Genomic DNA, 26,123 nt, shown 5'->3' with positions numbered 1-26,123 from the left:
AAGAACCTGTCTCAAAACAAAAAGGGCTGGGGATCTGGCTCAATAATTAAGCACCCCTGGATTCAATCCTCAGTACTAAAATAAAATAAAATAAATCATAGACCAAATGGCTTAAACAATAGATATTTATTTTCTCACACTCAGGACTTTGGAAGTCTGAGATCAGAGTGCTAGCACGGTCAGATTCTGGTGAGGGACCCATGTCTTGGCTTCTCTAGGTGTTCAGAGACAGAATGAAGCAGAAGACCAAGGTCTTCCTCTTTTTAGAAGGCCACAGTCCTATTAGATTAAGGACCCATTCTTTCACTTTACTTAATCTTAATGATCTCCTAAAGACCATCTCCAAATTGAATCAGTCACATTAGAGAATAGAGCTTCAAAATATGAATCTGGTAGTAGGAAGACACAGTTCAAACCACAGCCACTTGTTATACATTTTCTATGAACAGAGATGTTTGGTTTTTTGTTGTTGTTGTTTTTTAGTTGTATGTAGACACAATGCCTTTACTTTATTTATTTGTGGTGCTGAGGATCAAACCCAGCACCTCATCTGCGCTAGGCAAGTGTGCTCTACTACTGAGCTACAACTCTAGCCCCCAGAGGGGTTTTTTTTGCTCTTTTTGTTTTGTTTTTGTAGTATTGGGGATTGAAGGCACAGGCGTTCTACCATTGAGCTATATACATCCCCAGCCCTTTTTATTTTTTGGAGACAGGTTCTTGTTAAATTGCCCAAGCTGGCCTCAAACTTGTGATCCTCCTGCCTGAGCCTCCTGAGTTGCTGGGATTATAGGCATGGGATACTATGCCCAGCTGAACAGAGCTTTACAAGGACAAAATTTAGGATGGTTTTTCTTGAAAATATTTAAATCACTAGTTATCTCTGTTTAATGGATGTGAGATTGCTCAGTTTCTATGAAAAACATTTATTACTTGTTTAAAATTTAATAAATATTAAAATAAATGAATCCCGCTAATAAATAAGATGGTGAATTTTAACAAAGTTTTGGGGGAAGGCCCTATCCTCTACTGCACTAGGTCATGTTGGCTACAGTCAAAAAAAAAAAAGCAGCAAATTGAGAGCAGGGCAACCTCAACTGTAATGCAGGAAATGTATCTAGGAATCAGAGCAGATTGTTCCTTGAAACATCAGCTTGATTTACTGTTGTGATCAAAACAGACAGCAGAATCTACCAGCCACCATTAGGATGATATTGGAAGTAAAAGGAAAAAGATAACTTACCCAACACCAAGGTCCCACAATCAGACCTGGAACACAGTGTTGCTGGTCCTAGTGACTGGCTTTGAAGGGCAGGATCCTGCCCTCCTTACACCACAAGTCAGGTAGAACAGGGCAAGAGGACATGAAAGAACACCTAAAACAATCAAAACCTAGTCTTTACTTTCCCCAACTGCCTCAAGCTGAAAGGCATTCTGCCATCTTTCAGATACCACTCATCATTGACAATATCACTTTCCTCTGTCCCCATTCCAAACACCCCCACCACCACCATTACACACAGACACAAGACAAGGGTCCTGCTGGCTGGAGATCAAACTGCCTTCAATTCTGTTCTCTTTTCACACTGTACATATTCAATAAACAACCTTAAATAAGTGCATGCTAAGTCAAAGGATTTTCATAGCCAATAAATTTTTTAAATTAGGAAGAACTGTTTGGCCCAGGGAAACTAAAGTAGTTTGATAAAATTCTGCATGGTAATAAAGTCCGAAGGCATCCTGAAGACATTTGGCAAATTCTTAATAGCAGAACCGTGAAAACCTTGAGAGCTCTGAGGCAATAAGAACAAAAAAGATTAAATATTAACTCACAATGGATAAAATTAGAGCTGCATTATCCCAACATACCACAAAAGAAATTGAAGACAAGTAAGTTCGTTTATTGCCCTTGTAACTTCAAGCAGTTTGCCTTCATTATTGTTCTTTATTAAGCAGATGATAGGGTTTCTAGGGTTCTAGAGGCTGTCAAGGTTACAACTAAGCAACTTCTTCCACTTCAATCAGAATGGCAAAAAAAAAAAGAACATGTCACAGAACAACCTCACCTATATTCACTTCTTCCAGAGTCACAATAAGGAAGTAGAATATGACCTTGATGGCTATGAGTAAAAATAGGTCAAGTCTTAGTTGATAAGGCGAGGTCCATCACAAACCTTACCAGACGTGGAAAAATGGAACGCAACAAGCGTCCCCTCATGAAAGGACACAGGCTGAGCCACAGCTTCCTGTCCATGGATAATAACTGTGTATCCTACAGGTCAGTGCCACGGCAACCAGGATGCCAGCACCCCATCATTTCTGTATGCTCAGCACAAATAAGCAATAGGTAATTTCCTGAATGAGCTAAACTAATACACTCAATTACTTAGAAAAGAAAAAATCCTTTAGGAAAAAAATCTATACTTGGGAATAAAATCTATCCCAATTTAAGTCTTGCTCCTCATTATGATAGAATTACTACTGGTCAAGGGCTGGGGTTGTGGTTTGCCTAGCATATGCAAGGCCCTGGGTTCAATCCTCAGTACCACATAAAAAAATAAATAAATACAATAAAAGTATTGTGTCCAATTATTTATAAAAAATAAATATTTTAAAAAAGAATTACTGGTCAAATTTTAAGTGCACTAAATTTGAAATTCAGTCATTCCACACCTGTCAAAGAAGTCCATTTCCCAGTATACCACCCATCACAGGGCTGATTCATTTGTTTAAACACAAAAAGAACCTTCCTGCAGGAGACTGTATGGTCCCTGCCTTTGAAGCTAGTCTGCCCTCCAAGCATGGTTTTTATTTCAGAGCCATCCTCAGTGATGGTAAAGGGGCTTTTCCTTTGCTATGTGCTTCTCTATTAGCTTATTAATTTATACTGGCTCATGCCAAAACAATTTAAAGTGATTTAATGATTTATACATACTAAGTAAGATAAGGAGAACTTCAAGAAGCAAATAAAAGAAAGCAGACAATGATAAAATGATAACACAGGAAAACAGGAAGCAAAGTGTAAGGGCATTCTGAAAAATTCATTTTGGTATTTCCAACTACTCAGGATTTGGGAGACTAAGCTGGGAGGATCCCAAGCCCAGGAATCAGACTAGCCTGGCTGGACAGCGAGATCTTGTCTCCAGGGGCGTGGGGAGGAATCATTCTTAAAGAGCCTACATATCTTGTAGAACTGGGTCCAACATTGGGAGCTAAGCTTTCTTTTAACAGTTAACTGAAGGCTAAATTCAGTTACAAAAACCAATATAGATACAGATATAAATGTATAGAGATAGATGCACATACACATATATGAAAAACAAAGGAAAAAAGCAGTCTCTCAGGAAAAACAAAATGATTCAGAATAGGGAGAAAAAAGATTTCTTTCAGGGCTCACCATAAAGGGAATACTAAAAAATAAAGATAATAATAGCTTACAATTAGCATTTATGTCCAAGACACTGTCCTAAGAGCTTTAGGCATATTCACTCATTTAATATTCTGATGAAGTAAGTACTATTATCCTCCTTTAGCAAATAAGGAAGGTGTGGTACAGAGTAGTTAAGCAGATTACCCAAAGTGACACAGCTACTAAGTTGTGGATGTGGGCCTCACACATCAAAGACTAGCTCAAGTCCATACTCTTAATCTCTATACTACAGTGCTTCTTAGTGCTCTGAAAGCAAGTAAGCAATGTCCTCAAGATCCTTCCATAGAATCTTTCTTATAATGTGCTTCAGTACAGGCCAAACAAAAACACAAAGCTTAGTTCAAAAGCAGAAATTCAGCTGAGATCAAAATGAGGCAGTCCAGGCATGCAGCTTTCTGCCTGATGGCAGAGGATGGGGATACTTAAGAGTCTCTGGAAGAATGGGTGCCTCAAGTCCTTCAGGCTATCCTTCACATATGGTACATTCCCTCCACCAAGGACTGCACTGAGGGCATGAGGGGAGCTTGTTCTTTCTGAGGGCGGGTAAAATGAGGCTCTTACCCACTGATACTTTAGGCAGAACCACAGGCGAGAGTCACCACCCAGCTGCAGGTGGGATAGACACCTTCCCAACCAAGGCAAAGGAACCTGATAAGTACCGACTTCTGCCTGAAGATAAGGTTAGCCTACCCTGGGCATAGAGGTGACCCAAAAGAGTGGCAATGAGCAGGGCTCCCTTAAGAATTAGTTTGGATGTCTCAAAACGAAGGATAATAAGGTTCCCAAATGCCTGTACCATGGAAGAGGTCTCAACAGAGGTAGCCTGAATTATATGGAAAGACTGCATAATAAAATACCAAATCATGATCATCCTAAACCCAGGGAATATTCAACCTTGAACCAGCTCCAGGATAAAAGGGTTGGCAAATATAACCTTAAGGAGTTGGAAGGCCAACCAACTAGAAAAGATTTTTAAAGGTAAGCCAGTTATTATTTGAGAGAAGATATGATTTAAAAAAAAAAAAAAAAACTGGGTATAGTGGCACATGCCTGTAACCACAGCTGCTTGGGTGATTAAGGTGGGGGAAATCCTAAGTTCAAGGCCAGCCTCAGCAATTTAGAGAAACCCTGTCTTGAAAAAATTTTAACAAAAGAGCTGGGAACTTAGCTTGACAATAGAGGACCCTGCTTTCAAACCCTAGGTCAAACAAACAAACAAACAAAAAACTTTAGTTTTAGAGTAATTGTAACCAATCTTCTTAGCAGCTTCTCCGAGTTCAGGACCATAAAAATCCAAACTTACTCATTAATTGAGTTCTTAGAACAAGATAGCTCCTAGGAACAGAACTGTGACAAGAGAGACAAAAATCCCAGCCACCATGAATCTTGTTCTTCAGTGTACTCTAAGTAACACTAATTACTATAAGTAGACATATGCTATTATTCTGGATGAGGAATATGTCAGGTAGAGATCTATGTTACCAGGACACAGGGAAAAGGCTCCCTGTAGGTGTTGCAGGGTTACACAGTGTGCCTCACTGAGAAAGGGGATCTGAGCAAAGATCTGGAGGAGCTCAGGTAAGGGTCAGGCAATGCCTAGGTGAAGATGCCTCACCAAGAGAGGACAGTAAGGCAGCCTGAGAGGCCAGAGCAAGGTGAAGAATGAGGAGAAGTGAAAGAAGCAAATGGGTGGAGAGAAGGAAGCTTGGTGGATGATGCCAAAGACGAACTTAGACCCTGAGGTACCAAAGGATCCTGCTCAGAGAAGTAATGTGGCCTTACATTCCTTTCCAAAGGACCATTCTGCCTGCTTCATGGAGCATAGGCCCTTGGGAACAAGGACAGAAGCAGGAGACCAGTTAGGATCTTTCCGTCCAGCAGCATCTTGGCACACATACAGGTACAGGTGAGGGTGAAGGACAGAGAGCAGCCAACCCAGTGCAAAGCAGCAGTGTCCGTACTCTGATAAAGCCCATGGCAGGCTACAGTTCTCTCTTGCAATAATGGGGGTGGGGGATGGAGTTTTCCTAAAGTCAGTCTGTCCAAAGAAGCACGAGCCTGTGGCATGGGAGGGGCATCACCATAACTGACCCAAATAGGTCTTCAGCTGTGGTACACTATGGAACACTACAGTGTACACTGTGGGTACATTACGGAACAAAGCACTATAATGAGCTACTCCTCCTAATCAGATACCAGCTATTCTCCACAGTATATTCCAAAATACATCAGAGCTTAAAATATTTAACAGTTAATATAGCACCACTTAAATTCCATACCACAAACCATAACATGACTTCCAAAATGCATCTGGCACCTCAAATAATGCTCTCCTTTCTTCCTCCCAAGTATTTGGAGTGCTGACATCACATAAGCTTCCTCACAAAATGCATCCTCTCTCCCAGATCCTGCAGTCTGTGACAACCAGATCTGATCCTAAGGTACACATGGCACACCAACACCCTGTGCTCAGGCTCCGATGATAGCTTCACAACAGAAAGGGTTTCTGTGTTTCTGCATACTTCGCCCTGCCTTACGGTTGCGACCAACACTCACTTACTCACTAAAACACATGTATTTGTCCCCACTCATTTTGACAAAACTGAGATAAGAACAGAAGGAAAAATGGCAAGGCATACAGAGGGAAGAAGAAACCAACTTGTGGCTTCCTCATGCCTGTAATACTAAGGCCATCGAGGGGCACACCCATCTGTGACTTGACACCTCTTGGAACTAAAGGGAGAATAGAACACAGACCTGTGGTGTCAAACTAAGTTTCCTGTTACTCTCATAAATCTTCACGCAGAAAATCACAGTTTGGTTTTTAAAAAAATGAAACTATAATTATTCGTCTCACACCCATTACAGTTTTCTTTCATGCTCCCTTTAAAATTTCCACCTGAACCAAAGAACTGACCACAAGCCATTAGTAAGAAAAACCTAGCCAAGTAAAAGGCTAAGATAAAGAGACTGAGTAATGCACTATCACTGGAAAAGGGTCACATATATAATACCCTGAATACACATTCTGCCAAGTATTATTTCTGGGACTATATCAATAACACGCAAGCTCACAAAGCTACCTCAGAAACTACTCCAAAATAAAATACCTTCCTCATGCTCCTCTCTGTATGGATTTAGCTTTGATCAATACATGACATTCTCAAACATATAGGCATCTCAAAATTTAAATACAAGGTCACTAATTACCCATTTATACAGAGCTACACATACATAAACATATTAAAATAAATATATTTGCTTTACAAATAAAGACTAGTTTATCCTATCATCATTAAGCTCCTTGTTAATTAAGCAAAACAGCATTTACCAGACAGGAAGAAATCAATAGTTCTGAATCTTCTTTTGTCCAATTGTATGCTGTATAATCAAGGGCATTATTCTCTCCTTGCTGTTTGCACATATAAGCACAGTTTCTTTCAAAAACGGTGCGGATGCCTTTGAACAGAATCACACTAGTAGTGCAACCCATCCCCAAGGTGTGGATGCTCAGATTTCTAGCAATCTCTACTCCATTTCCACATCATCTTCCTTGGCTCTTCAGACACGGTCTCCCACTGTACCATCCTCATGACAAGCAGTTACCGGCACCGGAACAGAAGGGAAGCTCCAAGCTGTCACACTAGAATCTGCTCCTGCCCAACAGCCTGACAAAAAAAAATCCAGACTCCGGGTATCAAACAGGAGGGGTGGGTGGTGCAAAAATAAGAATGACACACCTCAGACGCACCAAGACCTTGAATGTATCATTTTCCAGTGGACTGCTCCACTGTTAATACGAAGAACAAATATGCAAAAGGTTTACATGGAATTATTGAAAAACTGCCGGCTCCTGTGATTTGCTTAGGATTGTTCTGAATCTCAGAACCTGCCCAAAATGAAAAAGACAGTGCCAGACAGCCACACTGCTGCAGATGCTGCTGGAAGGCACAAAGCATGTTCATCTGCTGCAAGAAATCACTCTCCCAGAATGCTTAGCTTAGCATCTATATTAGCAAACATCTCTTTCCTTGACCTAAATGTGCTGTTTGTTTAATCCTACATCAGCAAGGAAAAGAGAGCAAAAGAGAAAAAAGTCCAAAACGAGTGAAATTGCTAAGATGACTGCTGCTATGGAAACACACATAAATGCACTTCAAACAACCTTTTGCATGTATGGGTAACAGCCTGCTGACAGCAAACTGCAAGGGAACACAACACTGCCGTGGGGATCTTGATTTCTACCTACCTTCACTCTTTGCTAAAAAGGAGTAGCAAGTTTACACTGCTTAAAGTAGTCTGCCATCTCTGATACCAAAAGATGTAAATGAGAACATGGATAAAGGAATACCCCCATCTGGCTGCACAGGTGCCTCTGAAGCAGTGCTCCAGAATGCAATGGCAAAAACATGCTGAAGTCTCAAAGTCAGCATGGCTATTATTTTTGGTGCCTAATCAGTTCCTTCCATTGCAAACTGAACCTAGTAACACTACACTATCTCATGTGAATCCTTGGGAGTGGCTCATAGGAAAGTTTGTCATTAATACATCACATTGCCTGTTGCTATTTTCCTTCCTAAAAAATAAAAAGCCAACTATATAAAAACAGCATGATGCACACACAGGGAAACCCTGTCACTCACAACATGAATCTAGGAAAAAAAGGCATCATTCTTTTTTAAGATCTGCTCTGATATTATTTCTTATTTCACAAGGCAAGGAGTTTTCATTTTCTACCTATAGATTTCCAAGTGAAAGTGAACCTGAACAACTGAGAACTGAGGAAGGTAAGAGAAACCCAGGCCATGTAGTAAAAGCAGAACATTAAATCATATGATTTCAAAATGTATATTTTGCATAGTTAGTTTAGCCACAAGGAAAAGCAAAAATCTAGGCTTATTATCACTCCTGCATTCTTATGCAAAGTGTATCTAACAGCCACACAAGATCAAAGGGGTGGAGATACTGGCCACATGCACAAAACAATAACTCTATAGGGCCTAGAACATTCCAATTCCAAGTGGTGATTCTATTAAATGAAAACTGAAAGACTCAAGATTACTCCCTCATCTGTTACCAGGAAATACAAATCTTCACAAGATATTGCAATACAGGCAGATAAACAATGGAAACTCATTGATACAGAAACAAAACTAGAGGCTATAAAACACTAAACACATGAGTTAAATTGTCTCTCTTGAGAACTCAGAAATATCCATGAATTAACCTCACTTCCATACTTCAAGGAACACCTTAAATGGCAAGTTTGTTCAGTATAAAGATGATACCTAGAAATTTAAAAGTAATTTAATATTGTTACCTATTTCACACATCCTGGGTATAGAAGCTAAAGAATATTATTTGACAAAGATCATGGCAGCACAATTCACAATAGCTAGACTTTGGAATCAACCCAGATGCCCTTCAATAGATGAATGGATTAAAAAACGGTGGCATTTATACACAATGGAGTATTACGCANTTTTTTTTTTTTTTTTTTTTTTTTTGGTACCAGTGATTGAACCAGGGGCACTTAACCACTGAGCCACATCCCAGCCCTTTTTTTGTATGTTATTTAGAGACAGGGTCTCACTGAGTTGCTTAGCACCTCACTAAATTGCTGAGACTGGCTTTGAACTGACGATCATTCTGCCTCAGCCTCCTGAGCCACTGGGATTACAGGTACATGCCACCGCACCCGGCTATATACACTATCTATACAAAACATACGGTCTATAACTATACTAACAAAACTACTGAATTGAACACCTTAATAGAGTGACTTACATTAAAGGTGAATGTGATAAAGGCCTTGATTCCATTTTTGATGTTTGATGCAGGTAGCTTTGAAGCCTTACCCCTTCTGTGGCACATCTGGACATGTGGATAAGAAAATCCAGGTGCTGCCTCCTTTTGGCACCAGAAGGAAATTCAAAACACTCAGGGGAACCCTCACCCCCAATACCACCCTACAGATGATTACAAAAACCCCAAGCCAGTCTCTTTTCCATGTCCACCCAAGCCACTCATTCCAGGGACCTACTTGGGACCTGCACTGTTGTCCCCAGAAACCATTTCATGGGAGTATATATGATGTCATTAGGCTCAACATCCAAAAAAAATTTGGTGGTAGAAAACATAGTACCCACCCTGTCTGCAGAATGGTCTCAACAGTGTATTATATTAACTATTACACTTAGGGAAGGGAGAGGAATGACACCTTCTCTCCTGACCCCATAGGTTACCAGGTTCAGATCAGATAATAGGTAGAATACAACTGAGACATAGCAAGTACCTACTGTTTTATGCTTCGCAAGGATTTTCTGTAAAACTTAAAACAACTACCTTGCTTGAAGAATTTAACAATTCCTGGATGTTGCTTTGTCCCCAGTTCTCAGGAATACACTAAGATGGCTGGGGCTGCCCTCAGGGTATGTATTACAGACCTGGGTGAGGGGCTATATGTTATATAAACCACCAGAAAGCCTGTATGGTTAAGATTTGCTGGCCTCCCCAGGGGTCACAACAAACTTAGCCATGCAGCCACAGACCACAGTAAACAGGTCCCAAGCTCTGAGCCCTCTCAAAATGGAACCATTTGGAGCTTCTGCTCCCATCTGCAGCTCTCTCCTTGCCAACTGTCACTTTGTTTTAAATGTCTTCTAAAAGTCAAATTAATTTGATTGGTGGATTTACTTACTACTTCCCCAAAAATATATGGATAAAGAGAAATGCAAAATAACACCTAGAAAAGCTAGAACTACAAACTGAAATTAACACTGTATTTCAAACAGAGATGTCTTCTAGGTCAGACCTTGGTTCTACCTTGAAGACTGGGAGGAAAGTGAAACTTTCTCCATTCTGCAGTGGCTGAAATGAAGATCTCACATACTGATAACATATCATACATGATAAAGCCACATATCACAAAACCCTAACTAAATGGAGTATGGGTAGAACTCAACATGTCATTCATTCTACTTAAATGTCATTCTGATAGCCAGTCCACAGGAAGAGCTTGTTTTCATCCTTGACAGTCCATATTTCTTTTCTTTTTTTTTTTTTTAAAGAGAGAGTGTGAGAGAGAGAATTTTTTAATATTTATTTATCTTTTTTTAGCTTTTGACGGACACAACATCTTTGTTTGTATGTGGTGCTGAGGATCGAACCCGGGCCGCATGCATGCCAGGCGAGCACGCTACCACTTGAGCCACATCCCCAGCCCAACAGTCCATATTTCTTACAGCAATGCAGTGATGAGCAAAGAAATCTTAGGTAAGTTGGCTTCCCACGGCCTTATTCATTTGACACTCAAACAATACCATCAAATATAAATAGAGTGCATGGCACATGACCTAGTATATATCACATGCTAAAGAAGTGTTTTATCTTCCCTTTCTGTCCCAAGTTAATTTTCTTTCCTCAGTGCTGGGGATTGAACCCAGGTCCTCATGCCTAAGAAGCAAGGGTTCTATTACTGAGCTATACGTCCAACCCCCAGAGATAAAGTGCTTTGGTTTTGTTTTGTTTTTATTCCTTGATATTAAGACTAAAATCAGGGTAATTCCTCTAAAACTACAAATATCTCTAACACAAAATTCAAAGATATCAGAATTTCAGATTTAATAAACTCAAACTACAAATTAATTCTCTTGATAAAAAATTATTAAAAGAGAAAAATGGGGCTGAAACATGAAAAAATAGTTAGGAGAGGTGGTGGAAAAAAGGAATTAAATTTTCAGCAATTTTTTTTTAATAAGGAAAATTAAAGAATGTTATTAAAAACAAAGAGTTGGGCGTGGTGGCACACGCCTGTAATCCCAGGGCTTAGGAGGCTGAGGCAGGAGGATCACAAGTTCTAGGCCAGGATCAGCAACTAAATAAGGACCTAAGCAACTTTGCAAGATCTTGTCTCAAAATTTAAAAAAATAAAAGGACTGGAGATTTGGCTCAGTGGTTAAGTGCCCTGGGTTCAATCCCTGGCACCAAAAATAAATACACAATCTTATTTATTTGCTGTGTTTTTTTTTTTTTAAACAGTGAACTACCTTACCATTGTGTATTTCAAGGACATAAAACTAAAAATTTAGCCTTACAGCATATCTAACTGTATCCATCATCAATTATCCCCACCTCAAAACAATCGCAGAATCAGAGCATTTTTAAAATGCCAGTAGTGACAGTTACCTTTAGGTGAACAGAGAGAACAGGCAGACCCAAAAGGCAGGAGTGTAGATGGGAGCCTGAGACTCCCTGAGAGCCTCAGATCTGCACTCTCCACCTGTATCACTGCTGTGAAACAAATTATTTTTTTCTAAAAATGTATTCTTAGAGAGGCATGACCACATAAAATATTGGAGTGAGATCTGTTGCTAAAATAGTAATTAAATGTTCTCAAAAGCACAGAGCACAAAGCAACATAGGTTTCTTCTTGCTAGTGCTGAAATGCTAGGGAGGAGAACAGTCTCTGTTGGATACTGAGCACCCAGCAAGCTGAGTGTCCATGTGAAAAGAAGTTAAAGCAACCCAACTTGACTCCATGGACAAAAGGTAAAGGGAAGTGTTCTTCTAGGGTTGGCCAGAATCTCTCAAAAGAAATGAGTGAGTGAGTTTATTTGTTTGTTTGTTTGTTTGTTTGTTTAGACAAGAGACCAAGTTAAACAGTTTTTTAAAATAAGAAAAATCTCCAAAAGAAAAAAAGTGTGGGTTAAGAAAATCAACTTATTTTCAGATAAGAATGTAAAATGGTACAACCCCTGTGGAAAATAATATAGCAACTCCTCAAAACAGAATTATCACAAGCTCCAGTGATTCCACTTCTAGGGATACACACACACACACACAAAAAATAAATAAATAAATAAATAAAGATTTAAAAAGATATGTACACACCCATGCTCACTGCAGCATATTCACAACAGCCAAAGGTAGGAAAAACTCAAGTGTTCATTGAGCGATAATTGAATGAACAAAACGTGGTATGTTCATACAATGAAATATTATTCAGTCTTAAAAATGAAAGAAATTCTGAAATATGTGGTAACATGGATGAAATTTGAAGACAGTATGTGAAGTAAAATAAGCCAGACACAAAAGATAAATATATATCTACTTATATCAGGTGCCTAGAATAGTCAAATTCATAGAGACGGAGTATAGAATAGTGGCTGCCAAGGGTTGGGTGAGGGGAAACGGGGAATTGTTTAATGGGTAGAGTTTCAGTTTGGGAATTTGAAAAAGTTCTGGAGATGGAGGGGTGGGGATGGTTATACAAGAATAATGCACACAATGCCACCGAACTATACACTTAAAAATGGCTAAGATGATAACTTTTATATTAGATATACCTTTCTATAATTTTTTTGTAGTTGTAGATGGACAGCATGTCTTTATTTGTTTATTTTTATGTGGTACTGAGGATCGAACCCAGTGTCTCACATGTGCAAAGCAAGAGCTCTGCCAATGAGCAATAGCCCCAGCCCTATAATTTTTTTTTTTTAAAGAAAGAAACCCAACTTACTGAGTACTGTTTTCCTGTCACTTCAGGAAACAGGTGAGGTAAAAAAAAAAATAAAAAATAAAAAACACAAAGCTGGGAGGGGCCCCTCAGCCCCTCACAAGGGCAGAGAAGCTAGAGGAACAGGTTTCATAATTTTATTTTCTATTTCCTCATTCAATTTGTTACTGACCTTCTTGGAAAAGTCCTCCTAACTATGCACATCATAGAAAAAAGACAGCTATTTAAATTTCTGATTTGTAGACAACTTCTACCATTTTCTTTGATAACTATAAAGAACAAACTAACTGAGCCATGTGGATTGACCCCTCAGCTTGGGAAGCTGCAAGCAGTGGCTGAACTTCAATTACTGTTATGGGAGTTCATGGAGGAAAATCATGGCTTCTATAGGAGCTCAGCTCTGTGAAGAAAAACCAATAAACCCCTATATGCTGATTCAGTGTCAAATATGAGAAGCTGCCAAAGGAGCTCACCTATTGGTCTAAGCACCTCCCTGAACACCTCTGCAGGAGGTTGCTGTTGGAGGGAGACTGATGGCACAAAGGATCACAGTAAGTACAGGAAGCACCAAGAAACGCACCAGCTGTAAATGAGACTAAATGAAGAACAAGGAAGCAGAGCAAACTCACAATAGCATAATGAAATCAGAATTTCACAGTGACCTCATCTTGGCCCCCATCAGCCTCTTCCCAGGAAATTCTATTTTAGGCAGTCATCTGAACAGATCACATAATATCCAGCTATAATAAATTTAAACAATAAAAAATGTGTATGTGTGCAGCACAATGACCATACAAATGCACCCCTGAAGCAGTATGTTCTTCAAATATGGAACTTTGGCTGACATGTAAAGAGACTAAAATTTAGATTCTACCTACTTAAATTACTGTATTTTACATTTTTAGCAGTTATCTTAATTCTTTTATTGTCACTGTGACATAATAGAAATATTGTCTCAACATAAATATTTCTTGGGGACAAACAGGAAAATATAAAACAGATTTGAGTTTCACATTTTTCAAAGTTATTGCAATTCAGTCAGATTTTCAATTAGTTTAATCAAAAAAAGTAGTAAGAAATATAGTGATTATCTCTCTAAACATTAGGAGAATAATAATGTTTCAAAATAGTCTTATGTTTTTTAAAAGCGAAGAGGAAAAAACCACAAAGTATATATTCCCTTGTCCATGCTTCTAGTCATCTAAAAAGAAATTAAATATATCCTATACCTCTTCTTACAGACACTCATTAAACCTCATTCTTATCTGAATCCTTCAAGTTCTTAATTTCTTTTTCACAAAAACACAAAATTCAGAATCTTCATTAGATTCTCTTATAATACAACCAGCTAAGTTATGGTTTAATTTTGCCTGTATTTTAAGAGTGCTACTTTGATCAAATACTCTCTGATGCTTAAGTGGATTTAAATAAGTCAGAGAAATGAATAATTTAAGGCAAAAAAAAAAACAAAAAAAAAACCCTGAACATAAGAACTGAACAGATTCCAGAATTTGCCATCCCTACTTGATAACTAAAAACAGGAACTAAGAAAAAAAAAACAATAAAAAAGTAAAAAGTCTTTGAGGAAACGCAAATCAAAACAAGGAAATGCTACTTCGTAACCAATAGATGGTTAAAATCAGAAAGGCAGCTATAAGCATTGGTGAGAATGTGGAGAAACTGAACCTTCATGTACTACTGATGGAAATGTAAAATAGATCAACCATTTTAGAAAATAATCCAGCAGTTCTTTAAGTGGTTAAAAGAGTTATATTCTATTCAATGAAAGAAAGAAAGAAGGTATTGGCATAATACCAAGTACCCTTGAAAATATCATGCTGAGTGAAAGAAATCAGCAGTGAAAGATCACAGGGTCCTTCGTAAGAAAGTCATATATAAAATGTCCAGAGCAGGCAAACCTATAGAGGCAGGAAGTAGATTCGTGGTTACCCAGAACTACAGAGCTGAATGGGGTGGAGTTGGGGATGATGGCTCAGAGGTCCAGAGTTTCTTTGGAGGATAATAAAAATGTTCTAAAATTAACTATGGTAATGGATGCACAACCCTGAATGATACTGAAAATCTTCGAATTTTTTACTTTAAATGGGTAAATTACATGTGAATCATATTCTGATAAAGGTAGTTTTTAAAGAAACAGGACATATAAGGGGGTGCATCCTTACAAAACTGCATTTCTCTTGAAAGGAATCTATGCTTGATACAGTTATTTTTCCAAAACACATCACTACATCTAACACAGTGAATTCCCAAGAGCATTCCTGGCACTGTGTATGCAAAGGAGAGTACAGAAGAGAAGGGTAAGATGATTTCTTCATCCAGAGCCAGTTAAACCTATTGTGTTTTAAATTCATAGAACACTTTTAAAAATTCATAGAACGTTTAACAGAAACCTTTTGTCTGGTCAATAACTTCAGTTCATTCATTATGTAAGGCAAGGTCTGAGTCTGAGGGCCAAGTCATCTATCCAAATTCATTCAAAGAAATTTGTTTTGCAGATATTTTCTCACAGAATTTTTTTATCTGTACTTGAACCACAGGCTCTCAAGATCCAAGAAAAAATACCATTCAGAGAAAAAAAAAAATCAGAGAAGGGATGGAAAGAGATTAACAGAGGATATGAATTTTATTTAAGTCAAAAACTTAGTTTCATTTAGGCCAGTCTGGTCACCTGACCTATACAAGAATTTTAAACCTTAAATATAAATTTTAATGTAAAATTTAAAGATAAAAATTATATAAAGAACATATATAATTGCTGGGAACATATAAGTGCTGGGAACATCTGTTTAATAGTGTCGCATATGGGATATTCCTGCTACATGCCAGATATTGAGCACAGAATTCAGTTTCATGTTCCCAATCTTTTAAACAACTTGAAAAGTTGCTTTATAGGTGATCCATCTTTCAGGGTAACCATCCTTAGATTTTGTTCCAAACAACTAAAATTTTCAGAGAATCCCATCCTCACGTTCAGGCCCACTGAAGGACTGTGGCCAACACTGACACCATGTGGAGCAAGACTGAGAAATAAACACAGGTTAAACCAACGGGGATTGGGGAAAAAGAAATCAGAAGTTCAAAAGTCTCTTTAGACCAGTAACTTTCAAGTATTATCACCATGGATCATCTCAAAAAATGCCTTTTAAATTATGATGCAGTAGCTGGGTACAGTGGCACACCCCTGTATCCCAGCAGCTCGGGAAGCTGAGGCACGAGGATCACAAATCCAAAGCCAGCCTCAGCAAAAGCGAGGTTATAAGCAACTCAATGAGACCCTGTCTCTAAATAAAATACAAAATAGGGCAGGGGATGTGGCTCAGTGTGGAAAAGTGCCTCAGGGTTCGATCTCTGGTACACCCCCCCCCAAAAAAAAAAAAAACGATGATGCAGCAAATATGTATAAAAATACTTACCTTGACAACCAAGTGTTAACCCTGTTGCTTGCTATTCTGGCTTCCCTAGTCTATTACAGTTCACTGGAAAAGAGAGGGGCAACAGTTCAGAGCCCACCAACCTATTTTCAGGACCACAGAGGGCTCATGGCCTGAAATTTAAAACCCACTATAGGTACTAGCTATTAAGGAGCATCTCTCAGCACTTGGAATTCCCAGCCTTGTCATATAACCCATCACCTGTAACAGCTGGCCCAGAAGAAAGGCATGGCCTATTGAACATGGAGCTATAAGAAAACATTCTAAAGGTGAAGTTTATCTCACGTGATGCAGTATTTGCTCTGAATTAGTTACTTCCCCAAAGTCAAAGACCTGATCTAGGAATCAATGGGTCGGTCCCTCTCACTATTACCCTAATAAACCACTCAAAGAATTTCCGCTTCCCATCCCTAGTAGTATAAAGTTCCTAGCTGTAAAGGGGAAAACGCTCCCATTAAAAGCAAACAACAACATTTTCAGTGAGACTGTCACTTGATCGTTTGGAACTCCTTAAGCTACTAAACGGAGAGGCAAAAAGGAGGACACCCTGCCAGATGGGTAAGAGGAAACCGGGTTGCTTGCCTCCCAAAGGATCAGGAAGGACTTATGGCTTCCTTCTTCAGGAAAGTTTAGTACTTCCAACCCCAATTTAAAAAGTTCATTAGAAACTTTAGCAATTTAAACAAGTTCAGAATTCAGACCTTCAGCAGACTTCAAATAAAAAACCCTAAGAAGTTGAAGTCCTGGCTGGGGGCAAAGGAAACATGGGGTGAACAAGAGGAAGAAAGATATAAATATTAACTACCGCCAGGTGGGCAGCTATGCATGTCTCCTTGCGTGGGGGGACTGGAGGCAGGGGTTTAACGCCAAATTCTCTGCTTCTTCCTCTCATTCTGTTTTATACAAGCATTGTTAAAGACTCTACAATTTAGACTTTGTATAACACAATATTGAAGCAGAATTGCAACTACATTTAAGGACTAATTAATAAAGCCCAGAAATGGATAACATGACTCTCTCCCAGAGACAGATAAAATGACTAAGAGACTGTGACGCCACATTTTGAGGAGTTGGTGAGAACATTTTTACTGTGTAAAGGATATTCTAATTAGGCTGAAACACAGTAGTTTTTGTTCTGTACAAGTTCAAGTATGTTTAGAAGGGTGGGTCTAGAGGCTGAGAGTCCAAGGGGGTGAGTGCCAGTTATTAAGTTTCTCTTAGCTCTGGCCCCACCCTTCCAAACTCAGATTTGTGGTGCTGGGCTGGGACTCTGAACCCATTTGTTTCATGGGTTGGCTCCATTATGCTCAGCCACCAGGAGACACTAGGGAGAGACTGCAAGGCCTGCTCCTTCACTGATGCTGCTGCATCCTGCTCGTTTTTTGACTCCCAGTGTCATCCCAGCAGCACTTCTTCACCCAGGCAGCAGCAGTTACTTCCTGTAACAGGTGAATCAGATTTGGGGGTCTGCAGATTTGCAGCACTGGAGAGAATAAGCCTCATTGAACCCCCTTCAAAAACACCACCATCACTGGCTGCCCATCACCCACATTGAGGCCTGGGCTTCAGATTTTTAAGATTTAATAAAACAGTTATAGCCCTATAGTTGACAGCTGTTTGTGCAGCCATTACCCCTGACATCTTAATGGTTTTGACCTTTATATTTAATAACACTTTTCTATATTTAATTCTGGGGTGATTTATGTTTTCTGAATGGACCTAAGTGGCGTATTACACTAGACTATAAAGTTTTTAAAGACTCCTAGTCGCCAAAGAAGTTATGCAAATAACCACATAAAAAAAGATGTTCAATGTCACTAGTCATTAGGGAAATGAAAATTAAAACTACAGTGATGTCCTACTACATACCTATTAAGATAGCCACAATTTTCAAAGATTGGTCATACTTATTGGCAAGAATGTTGAACAGGAAGAACCTTCTTCACACACTGCTGATGACACTACTTTGGGACAGTTTGACAGTGCCTCAAAACATGAAATAGAGCTACCAAAAGACATAGTAATTCCACTCCTGGATTTTATTCAAGAAAAATGAAAATATGTGTCCATACAAAGACTTATATACAAATATTCATATCAGCACTGTTCCTGATACCCAAAAAGTATAAAGAACCCAAATGTCCATCAAATGATCAATGAATAAATAAAATGTGATTCATGAAAACAATAGAATGGAATATTATTTGGCAGTAAAAAATGAAGTACTGAACCATGCTAGAGCATGAAGGAATCTCAAAAATATTAAGGTAAGAGAAATGAGTCAGATGCAAAGACCACATATTGAATGATTCTCTATATACAACGTTCAGAAACGGTGTAGCTACAGAGACAGAAAATAGATTTGTGATAGAAGAGTATCTGCTAAGAAGCATGAGATTTCTTTTGAGATTAACAGAAATGTTGTAAACGTAGATCCTGGTGATGACTGCATAAATCTACAAATTTACTAGAATTCAAATTGTACATTTAAAATTTAGAATGCACTGTGGGGTATATAAATTCTACTTCATAAAGCTGTGAAATAAAAAATGAGGAATAATACTTGAAGAAAACCTTTGTCATAGATAAGTGAAATAAATGAAATTATACTGCACTGACAGGTAAAATGGAACTTGCATCTGCACATACATACAATCTTATGTGATAAATACAGCATGCCTAAGAACTAAACTATTTTTCTGTTTTTCTTGCAAATGCTTAAGAATAAATTTTGTATGAGACATTAAAACTTTGTCCAGCTTCAGTGAAAGATGGTTTGCTTGCTTCAAAACACAACAGATGGGACAGTTTAAACATTCAGATCTAGCTGACATCGTGAAAGAGAAAAAACAACATTTTGAAGTTAAGAAAATTCTCCCTTGCATAGAGATAGCTTCCCCTCCCCTCCCACTTTAGGAATGTGTATTGACAAACAGGGACATCGCTAAGGAAGATAGACTGATGATACCTCACTATAAGCAAAGCCTGACCGACCATGGGCATCAAATACATCATGTACATCCTAAAATTGTTCTTGACCTTGAAAACAAACTTGAATTTGAACTCAAGTATCATTACAACGTAAAAGTAAGAGATCCCTGAAGATGGAACCACTTCTTCTACCAGACTAACCATTCAAAAAGACAGGCTTGAGCTGGGGCTGTGGCTCAGTGACTGAGCAGTTGCCTAGCATGTATGAGGCACTGGGTTCCATCCTCAGCACCACATAAAAATAAATAAAATAAAGGTATTTTGTCTGTCTACAACTAAAAAATTTTAAAAAAATAAAAGACAGGCAAATCATTTATTTATTTATTTATTTATTTATTTATTTATTTATTTATTTGTGACACACCCAAATTTGGAACTTGTTTGTTTATTTCTGGATTATGAAAAATGTCTATGCTTACTATGGAGAGTTTAACAGGAAAAGAACTAAAATTTAGCCAAAAGTTCAGTGCATATTTTGAAAGCTCTTCCCCCAAAATTCATATAAAATATCTCCAAAAGGAATATTAATAATATAGATTGTACAATAAATATCTTGTTTCTCTTAACTAATATTTTTAAGGTATTACCATTTTTTAAGATTAATTTTTGGGTGGTTTGTGCTACCAAATTATTTTCTGCAATAGAATCCAAATTTGTAACATTGTACCTAAAGAAAATGCAAATTTAGAAGAATCACTTCAAATGTTATCAAGAAATTAAAAATTAGGCCATGAGACATGAGGTTGCCTGAATACTCTCCCATCACAGAACACAAACCAGGTTCAAAGAAGAAAACTAACTTGACCAACATCATGGTGCTTGTATGTGGGATATGAGCCAGTGTTCTCCAGCTCCAAAGTCACTGTTCTTTCTGGCATGTTCTTTAAATCCTGTAAATAATACTGATGATAATACAAAGAGAAATTAAAAATTATAAAGTATTTATACATATAAGATTCTGAAGGTAAACATGAACTTATAGTTCTTTATTCATATTAGTTCTTTAAAACAGATGTGGCTCTGTATTTGAGAAACTGAAGGGGGAGGTTAAGTCTCCTTTATCAACTGAAAGAGCAGGTAGAAACCAGAATCAAAAGCACATCAGTGAAAATGTTCAGTAAGTGGTCAGGTATCTCTTTTATCATCCTAGGCTCCTTATCAAAACTTCTAAAAGAGCAAACATGCATAGCCAATGTAAAACTTCTATATTATGGGCCTGTTTAATGTTGTGTTCATTTCCATGAAAGGTGAGGAACTGTTCCTCCTGTTCCTGATGAGAACCACAATTCAAAGGCTGGTATCACAGCTACCTGCTTAGAACACTGTAAAACACACCACTGATGGGAGAGAAATCCTCCAACTTCCAGAAATAAACTCAAGGTCACTGCTGGAAAGATATACTTCTTAATTTCATAATAATCTCTAGATAAATCTAATACAACCCAAGAAATACCTTGATGAAGGGTTGTGGCTCAGCGGTAGAGCGCTTGTCTAGCATGCAGGAGGCCCTAGGTTCGATCCTCAGCACCACATAAAAATAAACAAATAAATAAATAAATGTGTTGTTTCCAACTACAACTAAAAAATAAATATTAAAAAAAAAAAGAAATACCTTGATGATCCAATATTTCCTGGGAAAAACTAATGAGGATATTCTTCTCTTAACCCATGAGAGTCACCAACAGTGGGTCATTAGCAGAGGGTACCAGGAAATTAAGGTATGTCTTTGTGCTAAGCAGCTTCAGTCCAAGGTGTGACCATAAAATTACATACTATTAAAATTAAAATCCATTCAGATATATGAACCCCTAAATTCCTCTATTTGAAAAAAGATAAGACTATAGATAGGCCTTTATCCTCAACTGAAAGGGGAGATACTATAAATGTTTAAGTTTATATGCTATAAAGTAGGGTTAGTCTTCTTTTACCTTTCCATTGATGATACCAAATCTGTGAAATTTTAAAGGAATTCTAGAGAGTCTGTTTCCACATATTACAAACTCTTCTGTCCTTGGTAACCAATAAGAATGTTAACCTATGTAAAAGTCTTCAATTCAGCAGATGTCTATTTAATTAAAAATTAACAGAAAGTAAGAATGGTGAAATTACATATTCCCATGGAAAGTCAAAATCTACCTAAAAATGAAAGTTTAATTTCATTTCATTAAACACTTAATTGCAGATTCTAGTTTTCTTAGATATCAATGGCTTTTAAGAACAAATAAGTCAACAGCTGTCAAAGAATAGTTATTTACTATGAAAGTTAAAAAATTCAGGGCATGTGATATCTTAATATAGCTGAGAATAGATGACAGACTTAATTTTAAGTATACACAATCACCTTCCTAGCCACTGAGAGAAAACTAAAAACTGAAAAGCACTTTGATGATATTTTCTATTCCTCCTAGATCATTTTATTCAGCCAGGCCCAGCAGCAGAGAAGGAAAAGACAAACATTCAATCTTGGTTACAAAACAGAAAATCTAAACATGGAAGACAAATTAGATTATAAGGAGCAAGCTGCTCCAGAAGGGACAACCAGGACCAAAATGGAAAAATTCTATTAATAAGTAGTATTGTCCTTAAGTTGGATGGGCTGTTTGGAAGGTGTTTTAGTCAGCTTTTTTTGGCTCCTGACTAAAAGATCTGACTAGAACAATTTTAGGGAAGAAAAGTTTAATTGAGGGATCATGATTTCAGAGGTCTTAGTCCACAGCAGGCCAGCTCCATTCCTTGGAGCGCAAGGTGAGGCAGGACATCATGGTGGAAGAGTGTGGCAGAGGGGAGCTGGGGTTGTGGCTCAGCAGTAGAGCACTCACCTAGCACATGTGAGCCTCTTGGTTCGATCCTCAGCACCACATAAAAATAAATAAAATAAAGGCATTGTGTCCAACTACAACTAAAAAGAAAACATATATTAAAAAAAAAAAAAAGAGTGTGGCAGAGAGAACCAGCTCACATGATGATCAGGAAGCAGAAAGAGAAAGACAGACTCCACCTGCCAGATACAAACATATGCCCCAAAGCCACGCCTCAATTCCCACCTCCTGCAGCCAAACCCTACCATTTCAATGACCACTCAGTTAATCCCTTTGGGGGATTAATTCACTGAGTGGGTTAAAACTCTCAACCCATCATTTCTCCTCTTAATCTTCTTGAGTAGTCTAACATGTGAGCTTTTGGGGGACACCGCACATCTAAACCACGACAGGAGGAATTGAAACTCTCTCACACAAGTGAGAATGCCAGTGTGTGAGGGAACTATTGTAACGGCAACTGAATTAATGCAACCAAAGGCCCCTTCAGGCCTGCAATGTGATGGATTCTCCACTTTATAGGTGTTGGCAATGATTTCCTTCAGGCAAAATGGGAACTGATGCATCTCTGGTCCCCTAGGTAATCTGAAAGGACAGCATGGATGGCCCAACATACCTGCCATGTATGGGCTACATGTATGGCCTAGTACAGCAATGCTGCAAGTGGGAACACTGAGGCTCCAAGATGGTTAATAATGACATGACCAAAGTCACAGGGTACTGAGTATCTGCACCAGGACATCTAGTCTCACATCCAGACTTCCACCTCACACACAGATGTGCTGACAAAAAGTTTTATATTCACAAAGAAAAAAAAATGTAAATGCCAGGTCAACTTGAGGGGTCTACAACAGGTCTCTTATGTGAAGACCCAACTCTTCCAACTTCTAATCATAAAATATATTCAAACCAGGTGCTCCATCTAGTGGATTAATAGAAGAGCCTCAGGATGAGAGTGCACGTTTTTAATACTGTTCAGTTCACATAATCCTGAAGCATTCACTTTCATTCCATACTTCATAGCCAAAAAAACAGCACTAAAAAGGAGATAAGAAAGATTATAAGTTCTGTACTCCATACTTTATATCCATGGTGAAAATAGTGACAGTAAAAAAGAGATGACAAAGATTACAGACTTCCTGGAGTCGGGGACGAGTTTATTCCAACTTGTTAAAAGTGTATTACAAATTTGCTTCCTCCCCCATTTCCCCCAATTTAAGTAAAAAAGAGTCAGCAATGCAGTCACTTCATATATAATAAAGTAAAAGCTCTCTGTGGGCACACACCCAACAGGTGTAACTCAAACCTGACTTTGAAGCTCACGGAGATTCCACAGCCCCTTGATATCCTGTTACTAATGCTCACTGTAATCTGAGGAGCAGACCTTCCTCTCAAAGGAAGAACATTAGGTAGGAAAAACTCAAGCTAAGAAGTCAGCCCAAATTCCTGGCTCTGCCAGTTTCCAACTGTTGTCCGTGTGGGGGTGTGACAAAGCACGTGATTGGGCTACCTCTCTGACTGGGTGTGAGGCGCTCAGACCAGCTGTGTCAGAGTTTTTTCCCCACCCTTTCCAGGTGTGAGGGCTTGTCCGTGTGGGGGTGTGACTGACCATTGACCTGGAAACCAACCACTGACCCTGATCTTGGAATGCTGATCCCCTTAACCTTCATTGGATGGAAGTTTCCCCTGAATTTTTTGTTCCCCAATAAAAGCCCACTCTCTGGCATGCTTCTTCCTCTCTCCTGCTGGTCTCTGTGTAAACCTCGCTACCGCCAGGTGGTTAGAGGCAGGAGCCGGGAGAAGCCTTCTCTTAGCTGGGCAAGAAAAAAAAGGTAAATTGAGTTTTATGTGTCTTTAATTTGATCTCACTAGTTAACTTCTATGTTTCAAACCTCTAGTATGAAGCTAGCATGCTGGTCGCGCAGCAGATTTCGCGCCCACTAGGGGACATATTAGATTAACAAGATTGAGTGGGAGCGTGCTATAGAAATAAGGAATTGGTGACAATTTTGGGGTCACAAAGCTGTGAGGCAGTAAAGGGATGACAGATGGGAAACGCCTAGAGCACCTCCTAGAGCACCGCAGTGTTCAGTGAATGGCTGAGGTCCACCTCGCTAGGTTCACTCCTCCAATTGGGGGGCCCGTTTTGTTTTCACCTACAGATTTCTTTCTTTTTCTTCTTCCCATTCAATGCTGGGGACTGACACTTGAGCTGGGGAAACTTTACCACTGAGCTATACCCCCGGCCCCTTTTTATTTTATTTCGAGACAGGGTTTCACTAAGTTGCCTAGGCTGGCCTCAACTTGGTATCCTCCTAGCTTGGCCTCCCTAGTTGTTGGGATTACAGGCATGCACCACCACACCCTGGCTCCAAATTTCCATCTCAAAAGGGTGATATAAATGGCAAGCAAAGTTGCTAGAAGTTATGGAGGTGCATAATCATAAGAACAGTCAAGGAACTAACATTCATTTAGTGTGGCTAGAATATGCAATAAGGGCAAATGCTGGAGGTGAGGTGAGGTGAAGCAATAGGGTAGGTCCTTGTAAGCCATATCAATGTGGAATGAACCCAGCAGTCCATGTGGAGTCACCAGATCATCTACTACCCCAATCTGTCACATTTCAACCCCATTCCAAAACCTTCAGTTAACCCATTTCCTAAAGAATGAAGTAAAATACTCTTAAGATGGGTTTCTGAATCTGTGTTCCTTTCTTCTGCCTCAGCTTCCCACTTGGTATGTCAACTTTCATGTACATGTTCACCTAAGGATTGTGTGTTGAGTGTTGGAGAAATATCAAATTCAATAACATCAAAGATGAACCTTATGTTGTGTCATGACTTCCAAACTTTAAATGAACAGATTTAATACAAGCAGGAGACACCCTTAATTCCAACTAAACTATGAACTGCAATTTAACACAAAATGTGAATCAAGATAGCAGAAAGTGCTGAATGCTTCCCTCACTCCAACATCTATACTACCTTTTTGAGAGAGTAACAGAAGTATTAGTGGGCTTTGGTTTCCCAGTCACACGCTATGCCTCTCAGCCTCTCTTGCACTAAAGTGTGTATACACAAGTAGGCCCCAGCAACTGGAGGTAGTCAGAGGTGAGGTAAGATGACCCCACCATTCTACTATAGATACGTACTCTAAAACAAATTTAACCATATATCTATACAAAAACTTGTCCACAAATATTCATGGCAACTCTGTTTGAAATAACCAAAAACTGGAAACGTGACTGAAATATATTATAGTGTGTATCCAGATAATCAAATTAATTCATCAAAAAGGGAATGAACTATTGACACATATAGATCTCAAAAAGAATTACACTGAATGACAGAAGACAAAGAGTTCATACTGTATGATTCCATTTTTGTAAAAACTAATTTTTAGTAACAGTAGATCTATAATTATCTAGAGATGAAGGAGGAGGACGAAGGATGGATTATAAAAGGGCACAAGGACATTTCGAGGTGTGATGTATATTTATATATATGTTCATTATCTTGAATGTGTGATGGTTCATTATCTTGAATATGTGTCAAAACAAATTAAACAGTGTAAATATTTGCAGTTTGTTGTAGATCAATTATGCTCAATAAAGCTATTTAAGGACAAATGGCCTTTATGGGAGAATTTTCACAATAAATTATCAGATGTTTATTCACTTGTTTTAATTTTAATTAATTCATACTTTGATATTATCTTCATAATGAACTAGCAATAGTTATTAAGCAGAAAAACTGACTTTATACAACTTTTAATTAAAAATAAAACTGGCTTCTGAAAAAATGTAAGAAAAACACATTTCACACTCTGTCCCTTGCAAAACTAGAGGTTTCAGTTTTCCCATTTGGGGTATCCCCTTGGGAAAGTACATTTATACTCAGCCCATGCACATGTTTATTCTT

At 38.5% G+C, this 26,123-nt stretch overlaps 1 protein-coding gene across 19 annotated transcripts in view; it reads right to left on the bottom strand.

Annotated features, from left to right (window-relative positions):
• Positions 1-26,123, bottom strand: part of Dock9 (dedicator of cytokinesis 9) — a 281,271-nt gene that overhangs the window by 203,664 nt on the left and 51,484 nt on the right. For 2 of the 19 annotated variants that reach the window (XM_048800694.1, XM_048800693.1), the window contains exon 1: positions 6,759-7,528. The exons of 6 other annotated variants lie outside the window; for them this stretch is intronic. In XM_048800694.1, the coding sequence (XP_048656651.1) occupies positions 6,759-6,920 (162 nt within the window). In that variant the 5' untranslated portion in view covers positions 6,921-7,528. Of the gene's footprint in view, positions 1-6,758; positions 7,533-26,123 lie in introns of those variants that run through there. 11 more of the 19 variants (XM_048800692.1, XM_048800715.1, XM_048800699.1 and 8 more) reach the window with 8 other exon arrangements.

The sequence above is a fragment of the Marmota marmota genome, unplaced genomic scaffold (assembly GCF_001458135.2).
Source record: "Marmota marmota marmota unplaced genomic scaffold, marMar, whole genome shotgun sequence".
Taxonomy (NCBI): Eukaryota; Metazoa; Chordata; class Mammalia; order Rodentia; family Sciuridae; genus Marmota; species Marmota marmota.
The sequence above is the reverse complement of the archived record's forward strand: the minus strand, read 5'-3'. Positions and strand labels throughout refer to the sequence as shown.